We start from the raw sequence: 22636 nt of genomic DNA on the forward strand, positions 1-22636 counted from the left end.
GCAAATTGATTAACCACAAATTCTAATCACTTTCGTCCGAATGATCACTCTCATTATGATCTAGTGATATTAATGGCTTGAACATGTACGGCTCAACGTTTAAATATCCTTCTGTATCGACCAAAACATCCTCAAATTCACTGCTCTCACTCTCTGAACTGTATGCGGAAGCCATCTTGCTTTGTTCTGACTGACCTGATCTACGTCATCAAAAAATCCCCAGCGGCCACATGTGGAACTAATCTAAAGTTGTGTGTGGTGGGAAATTCAAATAGTTTAAAATTGAAAATTGAAATAACTAAATAATGACTTTATTATTAGAATTTTTTTAATGTCTGGGATCTTGTTTTTTTAACCCTCAACATATTTCATGAGTATCAAGCATGTTTTCAAACCTTGATATATGGCCTTTAAGTCGACACTTTATGCGGCTGTAATATTTAGCTGTGCACATTTTGAAAAGACAACTTCCCGCTTAGCAATCCGTGAATTGCACGTTATTTTCCTGCGCAATGTTCCCATGTTCCATGTTTCATAATGACATGTAAATCATGATTATGTTACTTTTTTGGCCATATGATAAATAATAATGGTAACATTAGTGAACAGCTGAAAACAGTATACAGTGGAACCTCTGTTAGCGGACACCTCTCTATTAAGGACAACCTGACTAGTTTTGGTCCCAAATTGGTTGTTTCCATTCAATTTGACCTCTCTAATCAGGACACCTCTCTATTTAGGACAGCACTTGTCAGTCCCGAGGGTGTCCTTAATAGAGAGGTTCTACTATACATCCATCAAAAATCAGGTTTTTTAGGCAGCTTCACTTTTGATGCGAATTTTCATTCTGAAAAACCTCATATGAAAATCATGTTGAGCTACCACGCTACGTAACAAAAGTGGTCTCACAGTCTCACAAAGCTGTAATAAGTGTTTTATGTGAAGGGGTGCCAACAATGTTTTAGCGACTGTAATAATGATAATAATAATAATAATAACGTCACACATTTATATTGCGCTCCTCAGTAACGGAACTGTTAAAGCGCTGTGGGATATGAAATTATTACCCCGGTCTCCACAGAAATCAATCAGGGGTTTCAAGGAGCAACCAGAAGGTACTCACTTGAACTTGACCAGTCGGGGAACCGAGGAGTGACTCGGCCAGGAGTCGAACCCACGACCTCCTGATCATGAGGCCGACTCTCTTCCACTGCGCTACCGCTGCCCCTGTAGTCAAGATCGGGCAAACGGAGAGGATTTTCTTTGTCGACCAAAGTTGAGATTGGGCTTTGAAGGGTTATGTGCCCTGCAAACAGGCAATTTCAATTGGGGTGACTTGCGATCATGATCGCATTCGTCAAAAACTCGCTCCTCTGCGATGGTCATCACAGGTGCCTGTGACAAGAATCATTGATCGCAGGAAACTGCAATCAATATTAAATCCAGCGATTAACGGTTTGAGCTGCACACAAGAGATCTTTTTGTCACACATACCAGCAATAAATTGCAGGTCACAGTGATTGAATCGTTCATTTGCACTGTGCTTTTGCCGTACATATCTATCAATTGTGATGAATTTTCTTGTACATTGCAGGCCTTTATGATCTTGCCACGGAATGTTTACATGTGCTTGGCTGGGTGAGACATCAGACTGATCGTCTGCTCTTATCCGCATGCCAGAAAGGATTGCTCAAGGTAGGGTTTATACATCGAGCATAGATTAGAAAGGGGGACTACTGACTACTGAGTCAAATTCGTGATCCTTTAAGGCTAATTTATGCTGTCAGAGGACTGGGTCATTTCTTTTTAGTGATTAAAATATATTTCTGGGGCAAGCGTGAAAAGTTTCAATAAATTGTTAAAGGAGAGACAATTTCGTGTAACTTTTACCTGGCTTCTGCCTTATAACATATAACATATAGTTATATTCTAACTGATTACTAAAATGTGACCCGTCGCAGCAAAAACAAGGTGCATGTCGCACAGAATATTGAGCCTGAAGGCTGAATGACACCAGGAGAGAATGGAAGTAATTGATGTGCTCATATTTTACAAAAGCCGTCGCAACCTGCCAAGCTCAGAGCGACATGCGCCTGCTTTTACTGTGACGGGTCACAAAAAAGCTATTTACGTGTATGTGAGAAAAACTCTCAATCAAATCTGCTGGTGATTGTAATTTTTCGAATTTAATCTTTGTGGCTCATAATTTGATTGTCATTTATCCATATTATAGGTTGTTGCTTGCCTGGTTGAACTTGGTGCTGATATCAATGTAGGAAGTGGTTATAATACTCCGCTTGGCTATGCTTGCCAACAAGAAAATGAGGAATTAGTGCAATACTTGCTTGAACAGGTAAGAAATATCATCTGGGATACTTGAACCTTAAAGGGGGACTATAGGCAGGAGTAGAGGGGCTAATTTGGCCATCTTCAAGTGACTAGTATACACAGTAAGGGCGCTTGGTCATGTCAGACTTAGCACTAAATATATTCGACCTGCTGTGAGATGTGAGAGACCCCAATTGGTGACTTTGTGTAACTTTATCTTGCCTGCCTCGCTGCTGCATATATTGTCCCTTTAACGTCGCTTACAAAGTGTTGGGCTTGTGAGAATGAACAAAATATTTAATGGTCTTAGCACATTGGCACTTAGCACATAGCTTTAGCTTGACAAGGATCCAAGGGGGCTGCCTGTCCCATCCCCTCCCCAGAATCTTGGAAATTGACTGCCCAGAAAATATCTTGAAAGGACCATAAGTTGTTAAATGTGAGGGCCAGGTACAGTCCAAATCATACTTCACATCCCGTAAATCGTGTCATTGACGTGTCATTGACGCACATAGGTCGTGCGTAATATACACGGAACAGAGAGATAAGCGCGTCGCTGGTGCGTCATTGACGTGCAACTCGCGCGTCCGTTACGCATCAATGACGCAAAGCAGGAAGGATGTCATTTGTGATTAGGACTGTACCTTCCTCTTTCTCAATGTCCAGAATCTGCCACTGTGAATAATCCGGAGTGAGTTTATTGTTTTGCAGTGCTCTGATTTATTTTTAAAAAGTGACGAAATATGACTCCTTTATTCATTTTCTTGTCCTTGAAAAAACCTTTTGCTTATAAATAATAATAAAATTTACATTTATACCCGCAAAATCCAATTTAGAATTGCTCTAATGCGGTCCAAAACAAGTTTGAAAAAGGTGCGTTTTAAGACCCGTCTGAAGATTTGCTCACTAACTGCATTCTGCAGATCAGGACTGAGGCTATTCCACAGCCTGCATGCTTGGACTGTGAAGCTCCTGCCACCATATGTCCGAAGGCGAAACCTGGGGATCCTGAGAAGACATTTGTCTTCAGACCTCAACGATCGTCCAGGCACATACAATGGCAGGAGTTCTGAGATGTAAGTGGGTGAAAGTCCCTTCAGAGATTTAAAGACTAGTAGAAGAACCTTGAATTGGATTCTCTGGTGAACAGGTAGCCAGTGGAGAGACCTAAGGACTGGGGTGATGTGGTCAGATTTACGTGACCTTATAACTATGCGTGCAGCGAGATTTTGCACTTTTTGCTTCACTAATACCAGTTTGAGACTTAGCCATTTTTATGTTGTAGGGTACTGTTAACGATGTGGAAACGCCGCTGAAATGGAGTTTGAGAAATCATACGGATAACATCACTGGGATGCTGCTCCGGCATATGGGTTTCGATAAGGAAGGTGAGTCCCTTCTGGCCCTGCCGAATCGGTCACTGATTCCGCTAGACGCAAGGGCCCAAAGCGCCGCGTAGCGGCAAAAAAGTGAAGCTGGCGAAACATTTATAACGGGTCACCGTCACTTATTATTGGACTTATAGCGCATTTACGGGGTTGCAACTATTTTGCTTTATAGTGTCACCAGGAAAGAAAAGCATGCGACCTAACGCCGATCTATTTGTATAAAGTGATAATTGGAAGGTATATAGTAGGAAATATCAATAAAATAATCATTCCATGTCATCTTTTGAGGGCATTTTTGATTGTAAAAAATATATGTGTACGTCACCGGAGTCTCTGCAATGATAATTTTATCACAGCAGTCTCGCGCAAGTAGAAGTTCTTTTCCTATTAGTTCTTCACTTATTAGTCTCAATGTCTGGCGCAAAGCCAGACGTTTTCCATTACGATTTCACTACGATGTTTTACAAGAAGGAGCAGTGCGCGAGATATGCTAATGAGCAGACTTCCCTCGCTTGAGTTTCGGAAGAATGTTCCATATCGCACTAAGCTGACCACTGCTGACCATGACAGGCGTGCATTGGACTGGTACTGGTTGGAACTTAACATTGAATATGCTGGTGGTGACGCTTTCTGATGAGAAGTTGGTCGTGACTGATGCAGTACTCTTGAACTTGTCCCCAGCATTGTTCAATCATTACTCTCTGAGCTGCCTTGATTCTGTACTTACCCAAGACCAAATGCCTGTTGACTGTGCTTTAAGAGAGACTGGCGCCATGCCTAGTCTCTCTTAAAGCACAGTCAACAGACACCAACCCCCTCACACTCAGAAACCACAAACGCCCAACCCTTCCTGCTACCTTAATACTTCTGGTTTATTAGCATACATTTAATCACAGCACCGAAGATAAAATGCAATCCACTTGCCAAGGTTTATTCCTCTAGCCTTCTTAAAAATCCTTACTTGTGCATCCAAATCACACTGATGTAAATCTAAGCTGTCAAGAATGAATTGACAGCACCTTGTCTTGTTCTAGGTACCAAATTCTGACAATAGGGGGCTCTTACCTGAGAGCTCTCTGCTGTGCCTCTTGGTTGGTCGTTGATTGATTACAGTTATCTTTAAAAAAATTACAACACCGTTGTGTATAATTTTTTCATTTTGGATTCTTTGGTTCCGTTTTCAAGAATTTACACTTGAAAAGTATTTTTGGGTTTAGATACAGGTTAACAGATGACATAACGTAAATTGACTTATGTCACAAAATGCATTCCTAAAGTAGTTTTAATGATCTTGTTGAACTTGTTTATCATGTTCATTAAGCTAATAAGAAAAGGATATTTTAAAAAGGTTAAACCCCTCTATGATATGTGAGTAGCCATTTATAATGTTGAAAGTAGAAAAGAACTGAATATGATGAGAATACTGCCCATGTGGTCTCGAGCTTTCTAAGGCCGGAGAAAATCAACTCGTGCAATCTGGTAACTCAGATCACACACGAGGGCAGTATCATATTTATCATATACCACACAAATTCCCAGAAATACCAAGAAAATGTTGATTAAAAGTCAATGTTTTTGATTTTTTGGGCCAAAAATCTCTCATGACGTGAATGCGTCATGGAAGACGTAAGTTTGAGGTAACGACGTCACGACTTCACGCCGATGCCGAAAGCCAACAATTGGGAAAATTATGAATATATCTGTGCCTGCGATGGTGGACAAAAACAACCTGCTACCTGGCCTGCACCCAGCTAACTGGCCAATTTCAAAGGTTAACATGGTTAATGAAATAATTCTGCTCATCGTCGTTTTTGATATCAGAACATTTTCCTTTTCAGCTGGGATTGTATCATGGAGTGGCCGTGACCTCGGGAATATCAGCCCAAAATGGCTGTATCCAACATTACTCGGTTGGAGGTCTTCTGACAAGAAAATGGAGATTTCCCATGGTCTTGTTGTCAAAGTGAAAAAGTCACAGAAGAAGCGTGAGCGACGCTTGTCGCAGGAGAATGTTGAAGAGGAGCAGAAACTGGGGACGAGGATGAAGCTCCGCTACCGGCCTGTGAAAGAGGGGGCGAAAATCCATCTGAAAGGTTTGGTTATTCCACAACCACCGCCAAATGCATCTGGTAAGACTAATGTAGCTACAAAGATTTAAATAAATACCAATTTTATATACCATAGAACCTCTCTATTAAGTCACCCTCGGGACTGACAAGTGCTGTCCTCAATAGAGAGGTGTCCTGATTAGAGAGGTCAAATTGAATGGAAACAACCAATTTGGGACCAAAAGTAGTGTCCATAATAGAGAGGTTGTCCTTAATAGGGAGGTTTCCCCCAAGATATGTATAATAAACCTGCGAAAATGTGTTGCTTAGGCAAAATGATCTTCAAGTGCAAAAATGTTGAAAATTATCTGTATGAACAAGATATTTTCAATTATCACAGTTCAAAATTTTGAAAAGGTAGTGTGTGCAGAATCATGTCATACTGATAATTTTCAGATTTTTGCACATGACATGCACAGTGATCTTTGGTGAAATGTATTTCTCGACTCTTCACCATATCGTTTTCCAGTACCACTAGAGTCAATCACCAGTGAGTCCCCACCGGCAAGCGCTGCTCTTCCCAATCGCAATTTAAAGCATCGCCGAGGCTCCCTGTTTTCATTTACCAAGAAAAGGTTCTCCAAAGATGTTGGCGTCTCCTCTAAATTTGATGGCCTGAATGTGGAGACGATGGAGCCTGGTGGTAGATTGATGAAGAAACGCTTCTCGGACACTGCACTTTTTCAGATGCAACGTGATGAAGGTCAGTATATTTACCTAGTGGCCCGGCATGACCTGATGCGGTAGCCAGCTGCTGGTCTGGCAGTCACTATAACATCGCATATGATTAACGGGGTGACTCCACATGGGACCAACCATTTTCCAGATAGGGTAGTTCCAAGTAGTGCGTGTAATGCAAGGCATGTGTACTAGTTATGATGACCCCCTGTTGGGTCGTACCAAGTTTCCCGTGACGAGGCCAGGAGCGCTACCCATTCAAAGTTTGAAACACTGAATCGCTGGTCCATTATACTAAAAGAAAATGGCGCGCAGGTACAATATAATTTGCACTCACAGAAATATCCAATTTGAAGACTGCCCGTAATTTTCATAAAAAAACATGTTCGATGGTTAATTGAGGCTTTGTTCCAGATGAGTCTTGCTCATATGTGTACATCCAGTGGCCAGAGGAGGTGCAAGAGTGGAGGCGGGAGAGCATCACAGGGTGTAACGTGCCATTTAGCCCAAATGATCCCAGGCAGATTGCTCGAGACTCCAGACCTCAGTCTTCCAAGCTTCCACCATCCACAGGTAGGTTGTTTTCACCCTTTCGCTGTGGGTGTGTACCAGTGATGTGCAGACGTCATGCCCTGATAAAATTCTAAATCACCAGCACTTGGTCTCCCCTTTGATACTAAACATGCCAAATGCACTTGTGGCACATTAGCTTCATCCTAAATAGTATAGGCCTATATTTCATATTTAGCTGTTAGCATCCCACACAAACTACAAACTCAAACAACAAATTCACACCGGTTCCTCTCTTTTAGAATAATATTTTGCTGAAAATGCATGTAGTTTGTTGAGATCTTTTCTACTTTGTTATTTCAGAATGGAGTCGGAAGGCACAACAACATCCTGTATTCCGGATTCGCGATGTAAGTTTCTCGGTCATAATTGTTGATTCCTTTGCGTTGTCAGCCGGTCAATGTAATGTTGTTTTACAAGCATATATTAGTATGAAGAAGAACCAGATCGGCACAGAAAATTTGCAAAAAATGAAGGAAGTGACTACTTGGCAAGCCCGGCTTACCAAACAGCGACTTTTTCTTGTCCTGAATGGAGAGCCGAACTCATTAATATTAAAGTAAAGTCTCCAGCTCGCCAAACAGGGTAGATTTTTTACCTGTTTGGCAAGCCCGGCTGGCCGAACAGGGTGGCTTTTTAGTGCTGTTTGGCAAGCGGCTCTCCAAACAGGACAAAAAAAGATGCCTGTTCGGCGAGCGGCTTGCCAAATAGACCCGACCAAAAATGAATCTGTTCTTTAATCAGGTGCCTCTGTCATCATGTGGTTCACTCTTGCAGGGTGTAAATAATTGTTTTTGTCATTTTTGAATGCAGGCCAAATTGACAATCTCTTAATTCACATCATTGGCCTGCCATTGATGTCCTAACCAGTGCGTAGGTCGTATGTAATACACCAAAAACATAGACAGTTGAGCGCATCACTGGTGCATCATTGTGTGCAACTCAGCGCACAACTCGCTGGCACGTAGCACGTAAATGATGTGAAGCAGGAAGGATGTCAATTGTGACTTGGACTGTACCTCCTCCAAAAAATGTTTAAAGTAATTTTCAGCAGTTTGGACTATAGAAGCAGTACAAGTTTCATAAAATATATTATCCATTTCTACAACCCTCGGTTCACCTCTAAACAAGTGTCTAAAAAAGCAACAAACTTTTAGCCTCAGGCCCACAGCACTGATTCGCCGATTGGAGCAGCCATTCTAATTATGCCCCCGCTAAAGTGGGGGCATTATGTTCTTAGGTGGTTTCCGGCCGCCGCGTCGTCCGCCGCACTGAATTCCAGACTATAACTCAAGAACCCCTTGCTCGGCTGACTTGAAATTTTTAGGGGGTGTAGGCCTAGTGTGTCAAAGGGTACCTATTGTTTTTTGGCGCGTTCCAAAATCCAATATGGCTGCCAGCCGCCATCTTAGATTTTCTCATTCCGCTCGTTTACTGGAGAACCGGAGGTCCAACAGTCTTCAAACTTTTGTGGTGTGATGGTCTATGGTAGGGGAGGTTCCCTATCGATTTTAGGCCCGACCCGAAATCAAAGATGGCCGCCAGCCACCATCTTAGATTTTCGCATTCCGCTCGTTAACTGGAGAACCGGAGGTCCAACAGTCTTCAAACTTTTGTGGCGTAATGGCCTATGGTAGGGCAGGTTCCCTATCGATTTTGGGCCCGACCCGAAATCAAAGATGGCCGCCAGCCACCATCTTAGATTTTCGCATTCCGCTCGTTAACTGGAGAACCGGAGGTCCAACAGTCTTCAAACTTTTGTGGCGTAATGGTCTATGGTAGGGGAGGTTCCCTATTAATTTTGGGCCTGACCAGAAATCAAAGATGGCCGCCAGCCACCATCTTAGATTTTCGCATTCCGCTCGTTTACTAGAGAACCAGAGGTCCAACAGTCTTCAAACTTTTGTGGCGTAATGGTCTATGGTTGGGGAGGTTCCCTATCGATTTTGGGCCCGACCCGAAATCAAAGATGGCCGCCAGCCACCATCTTAGATTTTCGCATTCCGCTTGTTAACTGGAGAACCGGAGGTCCAACAGTCTTCAAACTTTTGTGGCGTAATAGTCTATGGTAGGGGAGGTTCCCTATCGATTTTGGGCCCGACCCATAATCAAAGATGGCCGCCAGCCACCATCTTAGATTTTGGCATTCCGCTCGTTAACTGGAGAACCAGAGGTCCAACCGTCTTCAAACTTTTGTGGTGTAATGGTCTATGGTAGTGGAGGTTCCCTATCGATTTTGGGCCAGACCCGAAATCAAAGATGGCCACCAGGTACCCGACTTGGTGATTTGTATTCCGCCCCGTAAATTAAGAACCGAGTGAGTGACGGACCTGAAACTTATATGGTGTTATTACCTAGTGTAGGGGAGCTTCCCTATCCATTTTGGGCCCGATCTGAAATCCAAGATGGCTGCCAGGCCCGACTTGGTTTTTCGCATTCCGACCTGTAACTCAAGAACCAAGTGAGTGACAGACCTGAAACTTATGTGGTGTGATGAGGTTGTGTAGGGGAGGTTCCCTGTCGATTTTGGGCCTGACCCAAAATTCAATATGGCTGCCAGCAGCCAACTTAGATTTTGGTATTCCGATTGTTAACTGAAGAACTAGAGGTTTGACACACTTCAAACTTTTGTGGTGCAATGGTCATTCAGGGGATGCTCTCTATCAATTTTGGGCGTGTTCCAAAATCCAATATGGCTGCCAGCAGCCAACTTAGATTTTGGTATTCCGATTGTTAGCTGAAGAACTAGAGGTTTGACACACTTCAAACTTTTGAGGTGTAATGGTTTTCAGTAGGGGAGTTTCTCTATCGATTTTGGGCGCATTCCAGAATCCAAAATGGCCTCCAGCCGCCATCTTAGATTTTTGCTGAGATGAGATAAGATAAGAGATGAGATAAATAGCCACGCATGTCTACACGCAATTCCTATTCATTGATATCCGAGCATTGGATATTCTGTGACTGACACCAGGAGAAGGGATAAATAGCCTGACAGTTGTTATTCATTAGCATGTAAGCAATGGATATTCTGTGACTGATTCTAGCAGATTGCACTAGCTACCCGGCAGTGACTAGTCTTTAACTTCCTGAGTACCAGATATTCTGTGACTGATTCCAGGCGATCACATAATTGATGCTGTTCCAGTAACAGGGTCAACACCTTGCCCACTGATCTTCTGTGTAAATTGCTAGCAGGCAATCGCCTTGGAAATGGCAGAAACTTAAAAGATCAAGGAGATGACAACGGCGAAAATAGTATAGACCACGCTTCACCTCTGTAGTGAGTAAATGGGAAAACCAACCTTTGCTGTTCACGTGCATGTCTATTGTCAGACCAACTAGCCCAGTCAAAAGCCATATTATTGTGGATGTTATTTGAGAGCCTCCACAAAATTTCATAAACAGCCACAGAGAAGATATTATCGTATTTATGCGCTTATAAGCGCACTGCGCTTATATTCGAGGTGCGCTTATAGCCACAATTTCATATTTATAGGCTAAATAACGTGTGCAATGAACATATTAACACACCGAACACACCAGAGCGGGGGCATACATTCGCAATTTGCCCCAATTGCGTTATATATTTCTAGTTATCATAATATCGGTGTGCTAATCAGTGCTCATTCTTTAAAGGGAACTGGAACCGCCGAGCGATTTATTCAACTTTTCGACTTTCACCGCCCGAGAAAGTCAAACTTCCAACTTCCTATTTGAGTTCAGATTTGTAGCTCCCCCCCCAGTGCCCGAGCATGCGCAGTTCAATTTGTTATTATTGAGAATCATGTGAGAATCACGTGAGTCTACGATCTTTCATTCATAAGTTTTCGTAGTAACTTCCATAGTAGTGACGTCACTCAATGATTGACAGCTAGGCGCCATGTTTCATTCATGCCTCGTTCTGATCACCCGATACGTGGGAAATGAAAACGAGGTCATACAAACTGGCTTGGCGGTTCCAGTTCGCTTTAATACAGTCTAAACCAGAATTGTCATCCCTAAATTCGCGTCATCGACACGCTACCCAGTGCGTAATTTACACGAAACATGGAGAGATAGGCGTGTCACTGGTGCGTCATTGACGCACAACTCGGTGCACGACGCGAAGCAGGATGGATGTCAATTGTGACTTGGACTGTAATTTAGCTTGTTTATATTACAGAAACGTAGTTCTGTGCCAGTTGTTGCAGTTGAAGTTGTTGAGACGGAGAGTGCGTCTGATTCAGAAAGTAGTAAGAATGCACCGGCCAAAGTTGAACAAAAAGAAGGGGGTGAGTGGAATATGAACTCTTTAAAATAATTGACTGTTGAGGCATTAGCTTATATTATATTTAAAGTAGAGGATGATTATTGATGTAAACAGTCACCTTGAGTATTTCCTCCTCCTCCACTTGAATGGTTATATGTATAACTGATGTCCCTACCAGGCCAAGTGACTTAGTCAGCTGATTTTTAATGCTCTCCCTTGCAAAGGACAGAGTCACCAGGAAAAAAACAAATTGTGCTCAACCGAAGTAGTACATCGACTTTGATGGTTATTTTGCTGTCCAGACATAGGCACACAGTCCAAGGAACATTGGTTAAAGAACTACAGTGGAACCTCTCTAATAAGGACACCCATTGGACTGATAACTGCTGTCCTTATAAGAGAGAGGTGTCCTGATTAGAGAGGTAAAATTGAATGGAAACAACCCATTTGCGACCAAAACTAGTGTCCTTTATAGAGAGGTAGTCCTTATTAGAGAGGTGTCCTGATTAGAGAGGTAAACTTGAATGGAAACAACCCATTTGCGACCAAAACTAGTGTCCTCTATGGAGAGGTTGTCCTTAATAGGGAGGTGTCCGCTAAGGGAGGTTTCACTGTAATTCTGAGGACAAATTAATTTTTCCGGTTGATGTGTCTTGTCAAGGAAGTTAAGATGAAACGGTGCTAATCACATGTGACCTCCTGATTATGAGCCTCGTGTTCTAGCCACTATAAGCCTGATTTCTATTCGACCATTTCAGATGAGGACACAGCAGCTGCGGAGACGGACCTGGACACATCACGGGATGAGGATGAAATTCATCAGTCAATGTCTGATGGACTTCGGGACAGGAGGATGAGGCTGCGTCAGTAACATTTTTGAACGTTTCTTCCAAAATGAGATAAACACATTTGAAATATTGCTCCGTGTTCTACCTATCATGAGTCCCCTTGATTTGACTGATGGAATTAGTAATTCGTTAAGTGCTTGAAAAATATTGGAAAATCATTTGAAAATGTTTGGAAACGTAGATTCCGCCATTGATTGGCATGCCTGTACAACCATCCGCCATTACGTTATGCAAGTTATCTAAAGTTGAACAGTTTGGATGCGAAAGCCACTGAATACACTTCAGGTCTTTTATTGAATGCAACTTTTCTGCTATGACTTTGATGTTTTTGCATTAAAAATTTTGTATTTTTACATGATTTTTGACGGGATCTAGCAAGTTTTGTACTGAAACAGTCTTGTATTCAGATCCGGGATACCGTCTGTAATACAATCATCACATGTTTTTTCTGGAATGGCGTTAAACTTAATAATAAATAATTATGAGACTTATTTAGCGCTAGATCCAACTGGTTTTAGTCGCTCAAAGCACGTCATGTTATTACCCCTAGCTATTGGCCTGTTCATTCGTGATTCAAGCTCTACTCTCTGGGAGTATCACAGGTTCGAGCTGCAGCTATACAGCGCTCAGGACCAACATTCATAGAGTGCCAACTCTGCCAGCTAGGTACCCATTTACTCCTGGGTGGAGAGAAGCAAGTAGGGTAAAGTGCCTTGCTCAAGGACACAAAGACGAAACAGCGGTGACCAAAGTTGTAGGTTTTCTAATTCTAATTAGTGCTGGGGACTTTTGAGGTTCATTTTAAACTGTTGATTACAATGAGTATCTATTTCTAGAGCGATCCAGGACTGACACAATCGACTATATACCTGAGAAGACAACAGAGGTGAAAGTGTTGGATCTGTCGTCCAATAATATCACTGATCTGTCTATCCTGGTGAAGGATTGTGGGAATGAGTTCTACGTGATGTTTAAATACATCGAGAAATTAGACTTCAGCCACAATAAAATTCAGGAGTTTCCGGAACAGCTATTCAAGGTATGTGGATGGTTGGTTTGATATGAACAAGATTTTATTTTTTCATGATGTGACTAAGGTCTGTTAAAATTGTAAATGAGCAGCTCTGAGGACTTGTTCCAAAAACAATGAGCCTAATTGCCCCAGCGGCTGTGAAAGAGATTACCTCTTTATGTGCCCGATTTCCCATGGTTCCAGGCTTATTACGATGTATTCGGGACGATATCAGCCTTGAGACGGCTAACTTAGTCTTTCCTGTCCGGATCCTGGGTTTTTTCCTGTCCTTTTCGTCAGCATTCGCCCTCATTGTTCCGGATAGTGCCTCTAGGTGGCGCTGGTGGTCAAAAGCCGCCAATTCGTAGCCAAAAACTGCCACAGTTGTTTCGTGTACATTTCAATTTCCATTTTGCATTTCCACTTTCACGTTAACTCACCCTTACACCACCACAACAATTGAACAACTCTGACTCGACTCTCTCACTGACTCTTACCCTTGTTTATATTTCAGTGTCTTCCACTACTTCAAGATCTCGACTTGAAAATGAACAACCTTCAGACATTCCCCATACAAACCTTGGCTTGTCGGAAGATTCACAGTATTGATATTTCTGGTAATGAGGTGAGTGAAGACTAACCTGCAGGTATATCTCAACATACCACGATTTGTTGGACGCTACCCAGCGAGTAGAACTGATGTGGGCAAATATTCAAAATAATTGGATTTAGAATGAACCACACTTTACAGTGTAAAGAATGCACTTTGCGCCAACAAACTCATTTGAATCATATGGTTAGGCAACCATAACTATTTGGGTTGGTGCAAAATATATAAACAGTCAAAAAGCATTCAAAACCACATTATTCGTTATTTAATTTAAAACGTTTTAGAATAGAAATTAATATCTCATTGTCGGTATTGATTCATTTTATTAAAATTGTTCGGGTGGAGCTAAAATGTTGGCCAAAACCTCAGCTTTGCCTCGGTTTTGGTCTATATTTTAACCAATACCTCCAGTTCGGTATCAATTTGCAAGCCTTGATTTGTTGGGGACGATAGAGTGTGGTTCCTTTAAAATCATTTGTTGTACATTTGGTGAGCAAAATCTCTGTTGATATGACCTGCACTTTGCGGTCACGATATGAGCATAGTCGTGACTACTGGTGAGCACAGCGGCTCAGACCATTTCATTCCTCGTAATTCTAGTCAGTTCTATTTGACATTTCAGATTGTTGATTTGAGCCCTGGCACCATCATGACCGTATCACAGAGTATGAGAGAGATCAAGTTGTCCCACAACAGACTACACACATATCCTATGTGGATCAGTGAACACATGCCAAACATAACCAGGCTCGAACTTGGAGGGTTTGTATAAAACTAATACCTCAGCTGTAAAATTTTGTCCTCAAATCATATGTTTATTTAGAAAATTTCTCATTTGAGTTAAGTTGAAGATCTGTTTTAGATTGAATTGAATAAGCACCAAGTTAATGATATAAAAATTATTTAATTGTGGATTATGCATTATTTTAACTCGGTTGAATCTACCTCATGTACCGGTAATAGGTAAGGTAAAAAACAGTCTTAGATAGATATGGGTTAACCATTACAATAATAATTTTCAGTTATTATCACAATGGGCAATATCAGATATTCTGAAACCTGTTCGTGCAGTGACACCAGAATGACAACATTATTCTTTCGTAAATCACATTTATCATTGTTTATCAGCTGCTTCTTGTGTTTCCTAAATTACACTACATAGTTGCCTCGGTCCTCACGATGCAATCGCGTATGTTAACTTTTTAAGTACTGGCCTTAACTCCACTTACAAATACCATTAAGTCTATCACAGAGCTGATACGAAACCTTTATCTTTGCATTCTCAACTTTTATCATTGGATTTACAGGAATAAGATCGAGTCACTGCCATCGGAGGTGCTGAAGTTAAAACAACTTGAGACACTCAGCCTGTCTCATAACTACATCAAGAGCATACCGGAGTGTTTTCTTAAAGAATGCTCACAACTAGAGACACTGCTACTCACTAATAATGAAATAGGTAAGAGATTAACCATTTTAATAACTGGAGACATTGAAAGGGGTACGCTGTTCGTAATTACTGGTGGTCCAGGAAAATAGAAATGCAGTTTTACACAATGCTGCTGGTATTTATAGCATGTGTATACAGTCCAAGTCACAAATGACATCCTTCCTGCTCCGCGTCAGTGACGCGCAACGTACACGCAAGTAACGCGCCAATGACGCCCCAGTGACATACTTATTTATCTCTCTATGTTTTTGCGTCACTAGAGTTACGCTCTGGGTAGCACGCCAATGACCTGATTTACAGGATGTCAATTGTGATTTGGACTGTATCTGCCTACACTGATTGTTGACATTTAGTTGAATATATTCAGTACGTATTAACCCTATAACACCTGGAGGCGCCCTATGGCGCCCGCCGCCGATCCCCCTGGAGGCGCCCTATAACGCCCGCACACCCATATTCAAATTTGGCGCGCTTAGCTACCGATCTCCTTCAGAGCGCCGCCTATTATAAATCTATGAAACTTAAGCTTTCAAATGCCCGGATGAACAATGGTGGTTGCTGTAGAAGTTTTTGAGATATTTGACGATTAAGTTTTTGTTTCTCTTCAAGCCAGTAAATTCAGGTTGGACATTTGAATTGCTGAAATGGATCGTTTGTTTGATTCCGATTTGGATGTACCCTATCTAATAGGGAAATTCATCTTCTTTTAAATAAACGGGACTTATAATACATTATTTGGAAGTTCACCTATGTCATTTTGTAAAAAACTGGACCCATCGCAAAAAAATTTATTTCCAGGTAAAATCACGTCGGGGCCTAGGGGAATAAGCACTTGCGCTGGCAGTGGCTCTAGGTGTTATAGGGTTAATACCCAATTTGAAATTTTCAAATTCAATTACAAATTTCAAAGTTTATACAAATGGCGTAGGCCTTTAGGTCTTCAGCTCACAAATAAGTGAGTAACAAACACCTAGCTTTTTCATCTCATGTTGAGTTAGTTAATCAGACCACAAATTAAGCAAGTCGTTAGGAAAAGAAGCACCACGAATGAAAAAGTTTAGAAAAGGATGGTGGTTGGTCTTTGGACATGTACTTGACAACATGAAAGAGGTAGGAAATGGGATTGACAGCAAACCTTTTTCACCCCAGCTCAATCTTCTCTCTCTGCAGCGAGTTTACCAAGTGAGAAACTGGCTGCTGAACACCTGCAACGGCTTCATACATTGAAGCTGTCCGCCAACAACCTTCGTACCAAAGAACCATTCTACATTCCAAAATTCATCCTTGCTCTTCCATCGTAAGTAACATTTCAGTCATGGGTTTCACTTTGAGAGTTTTCGAAATCCAGCAGTTCTCAAGAAGGAGATCAACCACATTGACATAGGGCTACGAACGACCCAACTCGGTTTCTTTTGACAAAATGTCCGAGGTCGCTAAACCCTTGTACTTGCGCAGGGTCTACCCAGCCTGTAAAGTCAACATTGACAATGTCCAGATTCTCAACTGGGTTGCTACAGATGCTTTTAGTGAGGGGTAAAGGAATCAGTCTAGATCAGGGCCTATAAATTGGACCTCGACTGGGACGCAGAAAGCCACCAACCATTTGAAACAACCATATCCGATCACATGTGAAACATATACGCCTACAAACTAAACAACAGTTGTGATGGAAATTTTCATCAGTCCTGTCATTATCGGACTGATGAAATTCCCAGGAGGGAATGAAAGCTTTCTGATAAATATGCTTTCAGACTCACATTTTCATTAAAAAAACCAATTAAACCTTTAATCTGCTGTAGGTTCGTCTGTTAGGAATCCTGAGAAGGTGAATATTCTTCATTCTGCCAACAATGTTATTTAGCAAAAACTCACTAGGAATGGGTGTTTCTTAAAAGCTCTGGTGCGTTTTTGCTAAATAACCTTGTAGGCCAAATGAAGAATATTCACCTTCTCAGTTAAACCTTTCACTATTGAGCAATGATAATGAGTTCATGATTAACCTGCAGGATTTTATTTTTGACTTCTTATTTTTCCAGCCTCAAGGTGTTAGATCTAAGCAATAATGATCTGAATGGTCTGCCAGAGCCGACCAATTGGAGTACTAATGTCTTACGAGAACTAGTCATCAATAATAACAACATCAGTGTGCTCGACCTTGGACCCAAGGACAACAAGAAGTGGCTCCCGTTAGAACGACTCAATATCAGTAAAAATAAACTGAAAGAGATCCCCAAATCAATAGAGGGCCTACTGAATCTGACCTCACTGGATTTTAGTTACAATGACCAGATATCCACGCTACCGGATGAGTTAGGGAAGTTGTCCAAGGTTTGGGAAATGCCCTTGAAGGGATTAAATCTTGACCTTGATGAGGGAGTTCAAAGGGGCGAAGTGAAGCATCTGATTGGTTATCTCCATGAGAGGCTAAAGAAGGTATGTATCGATGAAATTCAGTGGAAAACTTAAAGTTTCCTCAGGTTTTTCACTACTCTCTGTGGGATCAAAGTGGTACAGATGTTTTTGTTACCGTCACATGGTGGGGTGGGGGACTTTGAACAGGAGGCCACAGATTTTTCTCATCATAACAATTCTATCCAGGGCTGTTAAGACTCACCCCATTGTTCTTAAGTCAGCCCATGTGACGATAGCGTTATTGTGACTGCTTGTGACATATTGACCTACTTCAGGCTGTCTGGGTATTGCTACTGGAGCGATTGAAGCTTGGTACATATGTTCCCCTATGTATAATGACACCAGGGAGACCAATGTTCAACCCGGTTAGATCCCTAATTTTGCCACTTGATGGCTTAAACAGCAAACACAAAAAGTGTTATATTTCCCTAACTAAGGGCTCGATCATCACCAAATTATTACCATTGGTACATGTCATGATGATACATGACATATCACATTGATTCAATAACCTGTCTGTGAGAGAGCTGAGCACAATGGCCGTGGCCATTTCATTAAGTGTCACAAACGGATGTCTCACCCATCACTTGCACTTGCTCCCAACAACTTGCCTTGTTGACTGTCTTTCATTTCTAGTTGGCACAAGTTTGTGGAACCAGCTACCATCAGAGATTTACTTAGCTCATATAAATCCCTTGAAACCAACAATTAGCTCCTGAAGACCCACCTTTTGCGTCAAAGTCTTCGGGCAAGGCTTCAGACTTTACAGTAGACACAGACCTCTCGACAACCCACTTGCTCCGTAATTAAAGTGCTATATATACTGATCCAGATGGCCTAGTGGTTAAGGCCCTGCTTGTGAATGGAAGGTCGAAGGTTCGAGCCCTGCTGGTAACCTTCCGATGTGGCCGGTCGGTTAGCCGCCAACTAGTTAAATATGGGGTACAAACTGCCCTCTTGCCAACCGCCTGGCATTAGAGATGGGAGTTTGGAAGTGAAGAGTGTCTCATGAGCTAAAGCTGGCTGGCCGTTTTATAGGCGAGACACTATGATAAACAAAGGTTCACTTCACATTTATAAAAGTACGATTTTTATGATTTTGTCATCCTGTAGGCAGAGGAGTACTTCCGCATCAAAGTGATGATCGTAGGGTTTGGAGGACGAGGGAAAACCACGCTATTGCGATCACTCATGAAGAACAAGCAGCCGGAGAGAAGTATTGCCACGGTTGGAATACTCGTCAAAGACTGGGTGTAAGTTGTGTTCCCATTGTACATTTCAGATGGCGAACTGACCTGTAATCCTTCATCTAGGAATTTGAAATTTAATCGGAGATTTTCCAATTACAGTAGAACCTCTCTATTAAGGACAACCTTGGGACTGACAAGTGCTGTCCTTAATAGAGAGGTGTCCTGATTAGAGAGGTCAAATTGAATGGAAACAACCAATTTGGGATCAAAACTAGTGTCCTTAATAGAGAGGTTGTCCTTAATAGAGAGGTGTCCGCTAAGGAAGGTTCCACTTTATGTATATACTACTGTATATAAATGCGGTTGTGTATAAACTGACATAGAAATGCTTTACGAGCCAATTTTCATTGCACTGGAATGACTAGTCACCACAATTTGGCCATGGATATCATTTATTATCCAGTGGAACACATGCAATGCACTGGAATCTCACTTGCACACTCCTGAGAACACAAATGTACAACTGTATAAAACAAGTGCTCAGGGACCCAATTTCATACTGAAAATTAGACTAGACTCATTCAGGTTATTGTAGCTACATGTACATTGTTTTACAAAGACAGGTGGAAAAGTTTTGAATTTAAAATTCAGCATTTCGTTAATATGAAAAACTAGAATGACTGATCACTCTTGCTGCTCAAACATCCTCAGATGGGCGGCATCTTGGAGTGGTAAAACTATTGATCATGTTGATTGAGACCACTTTAGGTGTACTGGCTTAATCAGGACCAAGCAGAATTCAGTATATAAAGCAGTATGATTTACCAGATCAACAAACGATGCTGCAGCGACTCGCATCTGATGCTGAACTCTTCCTCGTGGCATTCTAGGAAGATACCGCCAAGTGCATGATGGCTTAGTTCATATGGCACATGAAGAGGAAGAACCACAAAATTTATGTCATGAAATTATAATTTTCAGGATGAAAACAGAGAGGAAGGGGCGAACTGTGCAGTATAAATTGAGTACGTGGGACTTTGCCGGGCAGGAAGAGTTCTATAGCACACACCAGTGCTTCCTCTCCAACAGATCGCTCTTCTTGGTGAGTAATAGCTGTGTGTACGTGGTCAAGGAGAAGAGTGCAAGTGTGTCACTTGGAAGTTCTTCAGTACTCGATGTCATGTTGTGTTACTCCATCTGTTAGGCCATGGGAATGATTAATCCTGTTTACCGTCCGAGAGATTTAAAAAGATGATGAGGCTTTTTTTCATTTTTCATTATTCATTATCGGTTTACAGTCTGATTTACTGGTCAAAACACGCGATTCAGCAAGTTCCAGTAAATGGAAATCAGGTCGGTCATCAACATGAGGCATTGAAAAAATGTCATTATTATGATGAAGAGCCTACCCTGCCAAGTTTTTATTGTGTTTTCAATCATTTAACGTAAAGATGAACCACTGGAAAGATTATTTAAATAAAAAAATGATGGCAACAATAAAATAAATAGATTTTTTTTTAAATAATGAAAATATTTCATGTTCGCTCAGAACCCATGCAGGAGGTGGACGGTAAACAGGATTAATAATTCCCATGGCCTTAGTGAGTGTAGGCTGGCGAATCTGCCTTGTTATGGGAGCGAGAAAATTCCTTTCGATTATTCAGAACCACCGAAGAACTCCTATCTTGTCCATTACTTAATTGTGACCCGTCACAGCAAAACCAGGCGCATGTCGCACAGAAGATGAGCCTAAATGACACCAGGAGATAATGGTAGAAATTGATGTGCTCATATTTCACAAAAGGCAGACAACAGAGAAATGAACAAACTGCCAAGCTCAGAGCGACATGCGCCTGGTTTTGCTGTGATGGGTCACAATTGAGGAACTGATACTAGGCTGGTGGTCCTTGGTTAAATCGAAACCACTCGGGTAGACTGAAAATTCAGATCAAAACCCCAGGCGACAGCTGAGGGTTTGGGACTGTGAGCTTTTAGAATTGCGTTTTATGGTAACCTATCTTGGAATTTACATGTGTCATGTACATGAAGAATTCCCTAAGTGACGCATTTCCATTTTTCTTATTGTGTGTTGGTCAGGCAGGCTTGTGGGAGTTGTTGACCATGGTTTGGGGTAGAAATAATTTGCCCTGTCTGAGAAATTCATTCCTAAGGGTGCCTTGAAATGTAAGTTACATTGACAGGCCCTTGGGTATCCCCTATAAAAACTGAAGTATTTTGGGGACCACCTAACATAGGAGTGTAGACCTGGTCCCTATTGTTTGGCCGTAAAGTCTTACAAACAAATGATTTTTGTTGCTGCATCCTGCAATAAAAATCATTGCAATGGGACAAAAAGATTTCTCATCTGCAGGTAAAAGCAGTAATCGTTTTGGTTCAGTATTGATTGCAAGTTGATGCAATCACCAATTGTCACCAAAGTTGATAATCACCAAATGATTTTTGTTGCTGCATCCTGCAATAAAAATCATTGCAACGGGACAAAAAGATTTCTCATCTGCAGGTAAAAGCAGTAATCGTTTTGGTTCAGTATTGATTGCAAGTTGATGCAATCACCAATTGTCACCAAAGTTGATAATCACCAATTGTCACCAAAGTTGATGCAATTGTCACAAAATTTGATGCAATCACCAATTGTCACAAAATTTGATGCAATCACCAATTGTCACCAAAGTTGATGCAATCGCCAATTGTCACCAAAGTTGATGCAATCACCAATTGTCGCAGGTTTCTGCTATTGTCTATCGCAAATGAGTCATTTTTGTCATGATGGCTTTTTGAGGGGTTTTACTGGCTCAAGTCTGCCAGGGCTTCATCCTTGTGGACTGTGATAGTTCAGTTGATTTGATTCCATATAAAGCGTGATTTTTGTTCAGTCTTGTAAGCTTGTAGTCGTTATCATTGAAAAATGTTTAATGGTGTGTATCGATGCATCATATCTTTCCTCAAAGTTCACTCTGTAGCCGTTGCGGGTAAAGGTATTAGTTTGCCTTTGCATAATAGAAACAAGGCTGTCCCATTACAGTGTTGGAGGGGTACAATCGAATAAAAATAATATATGCGGGCCTTATGCCCCTCAAAATGAACGAATCTTTTATTTGTTTCTTTTGTGTCATCATTTCCTCTCCAGGTAATTATGAATACGTACTTTTCTTAGGCAAACTGATTCCTTTACCCACCGTGATGGTTAAGAATAAGCATTAATATGAATATCATATGGGTGACTGAGGGATATTGTATCTTGTATCTAATAAGGCAATTTGAACAACGTCAAACTTATAATATCATATCGAATACACAACCACGTCAGATTGAAGATCCACATGTGAATGGCATGCAAAATTGTAATCTATAGCTTGATATCAGACAAGAGGATTTGTTCCTGTTTGGGCAAATGATGTCAACAATATCATGAGAATTGGCCTTGCTTGGAGATCGTCAAAATACTGCAAACTTTAATTTATGCCATCAGTTAGTGATCAGTAATTGTTTAATCGCCGCTTATGCTGGGTTTCCAGTCAGAAGTTGCGGTAAGTGGTTGGAGGTTAATCAAAATTTTGTGATTTTAAGCCATCAACCAGTGTGCCAGAAAGTGACATGACATAACTGGCTGACAGACACAGACACACCTTATTGTAAATGTACCTCATGTGCACAAATAAGTTAATAGATAAATAGTCTGAAAGAGAAAGATGACAAACATAAGTGACTGTTCCTCCAAAACAATCTAAAAGTTATGCATTCAGATCTCAACATGTTCAAAGAAAAGACATTA

At 41.4% G+C, this 22636-nt stretch overlaps 1 protein-coding gene across 3 annotated transcripts in view; it reads left to right on the forward strand.

Moving 5' to 3' along the window:
* The window catches only part of LOC135491529 (leucine-rich repeat serine/threonine-protein kinase 2-like), a 101308-nt gene that overhangs the window by 41779 nt on the left and 36893 nt on the right, over window positions 1-22636 (forward strand). For all 3 annotated transcript variants that reach the window (XM_064777487.1, XM_064777489.1, XM_064777488.1), the window contains 17 exons: window positions 1595-1695; window positions 2234-2353; window positions 3614-3716; window positions 5555-5845; window positions 6294-6527; window positions 6917-7075; window positions 7376-7422; window positions 11235-11343; window positions 12080-12184; window positions 13006-13208; window positions 13696-13806; window positions 14414-14553; window positions 15099-15250; window positions 16412-16538; window positions 17278-17674; window positions 18767-18906; window positions 19825-19945. In XM_064777487.1, coding sequence (XP_064633557.1) covers window positions 1595-1695; window positions 2234-2353; window positions 3614-3716; window positions 5555-5845; window positions 6294-6527; window positions 6917-7075; window positions 7376-7422; window positions 11235-11343; window positions 12080-12184; window positions 13006-13208; window positions 13696-13806; window positions 14414-14553; window positions 15099-15250; window positions 16412-16538; window positions 17278-17674; window positions 18767-18906; window positions 19825-19945 — 2660 coding nt within the window. The remainder of the gene's footprint in view (window positions 1-1594; window positions 1696-2233; window positions 2354-3613; window positions 3717-5554; window positions 5846-6293; window positions 6528-6916; window positions 7076-7375; window positions 7423-11234; window positions 11344-12079; window positions 12185-13005; window positions 13209-13695; window positions 13807-14413; window positions 14554-15098; window positions 15251-16411; window positions 16539-17277; window positions 17675-18766; window positions 18907-19824; window positions 19946-22636) is intronic.

The sequence above is a fragment of the Lineus longissimus genome, chromosome 7 (genome assembly GCF_910592395.1).
Source record: "Lineus longissimus chromosome 7, tnLinLong1.2, whole genome shotgun sequence".
NCBI classification, from domain to species: domain Eukaryota; kingdom Metazoa; phylum Nemertea; class Pilidiophora; order Heteronemertea; family Lineidae; genus Lineus; species Lineus longissimus.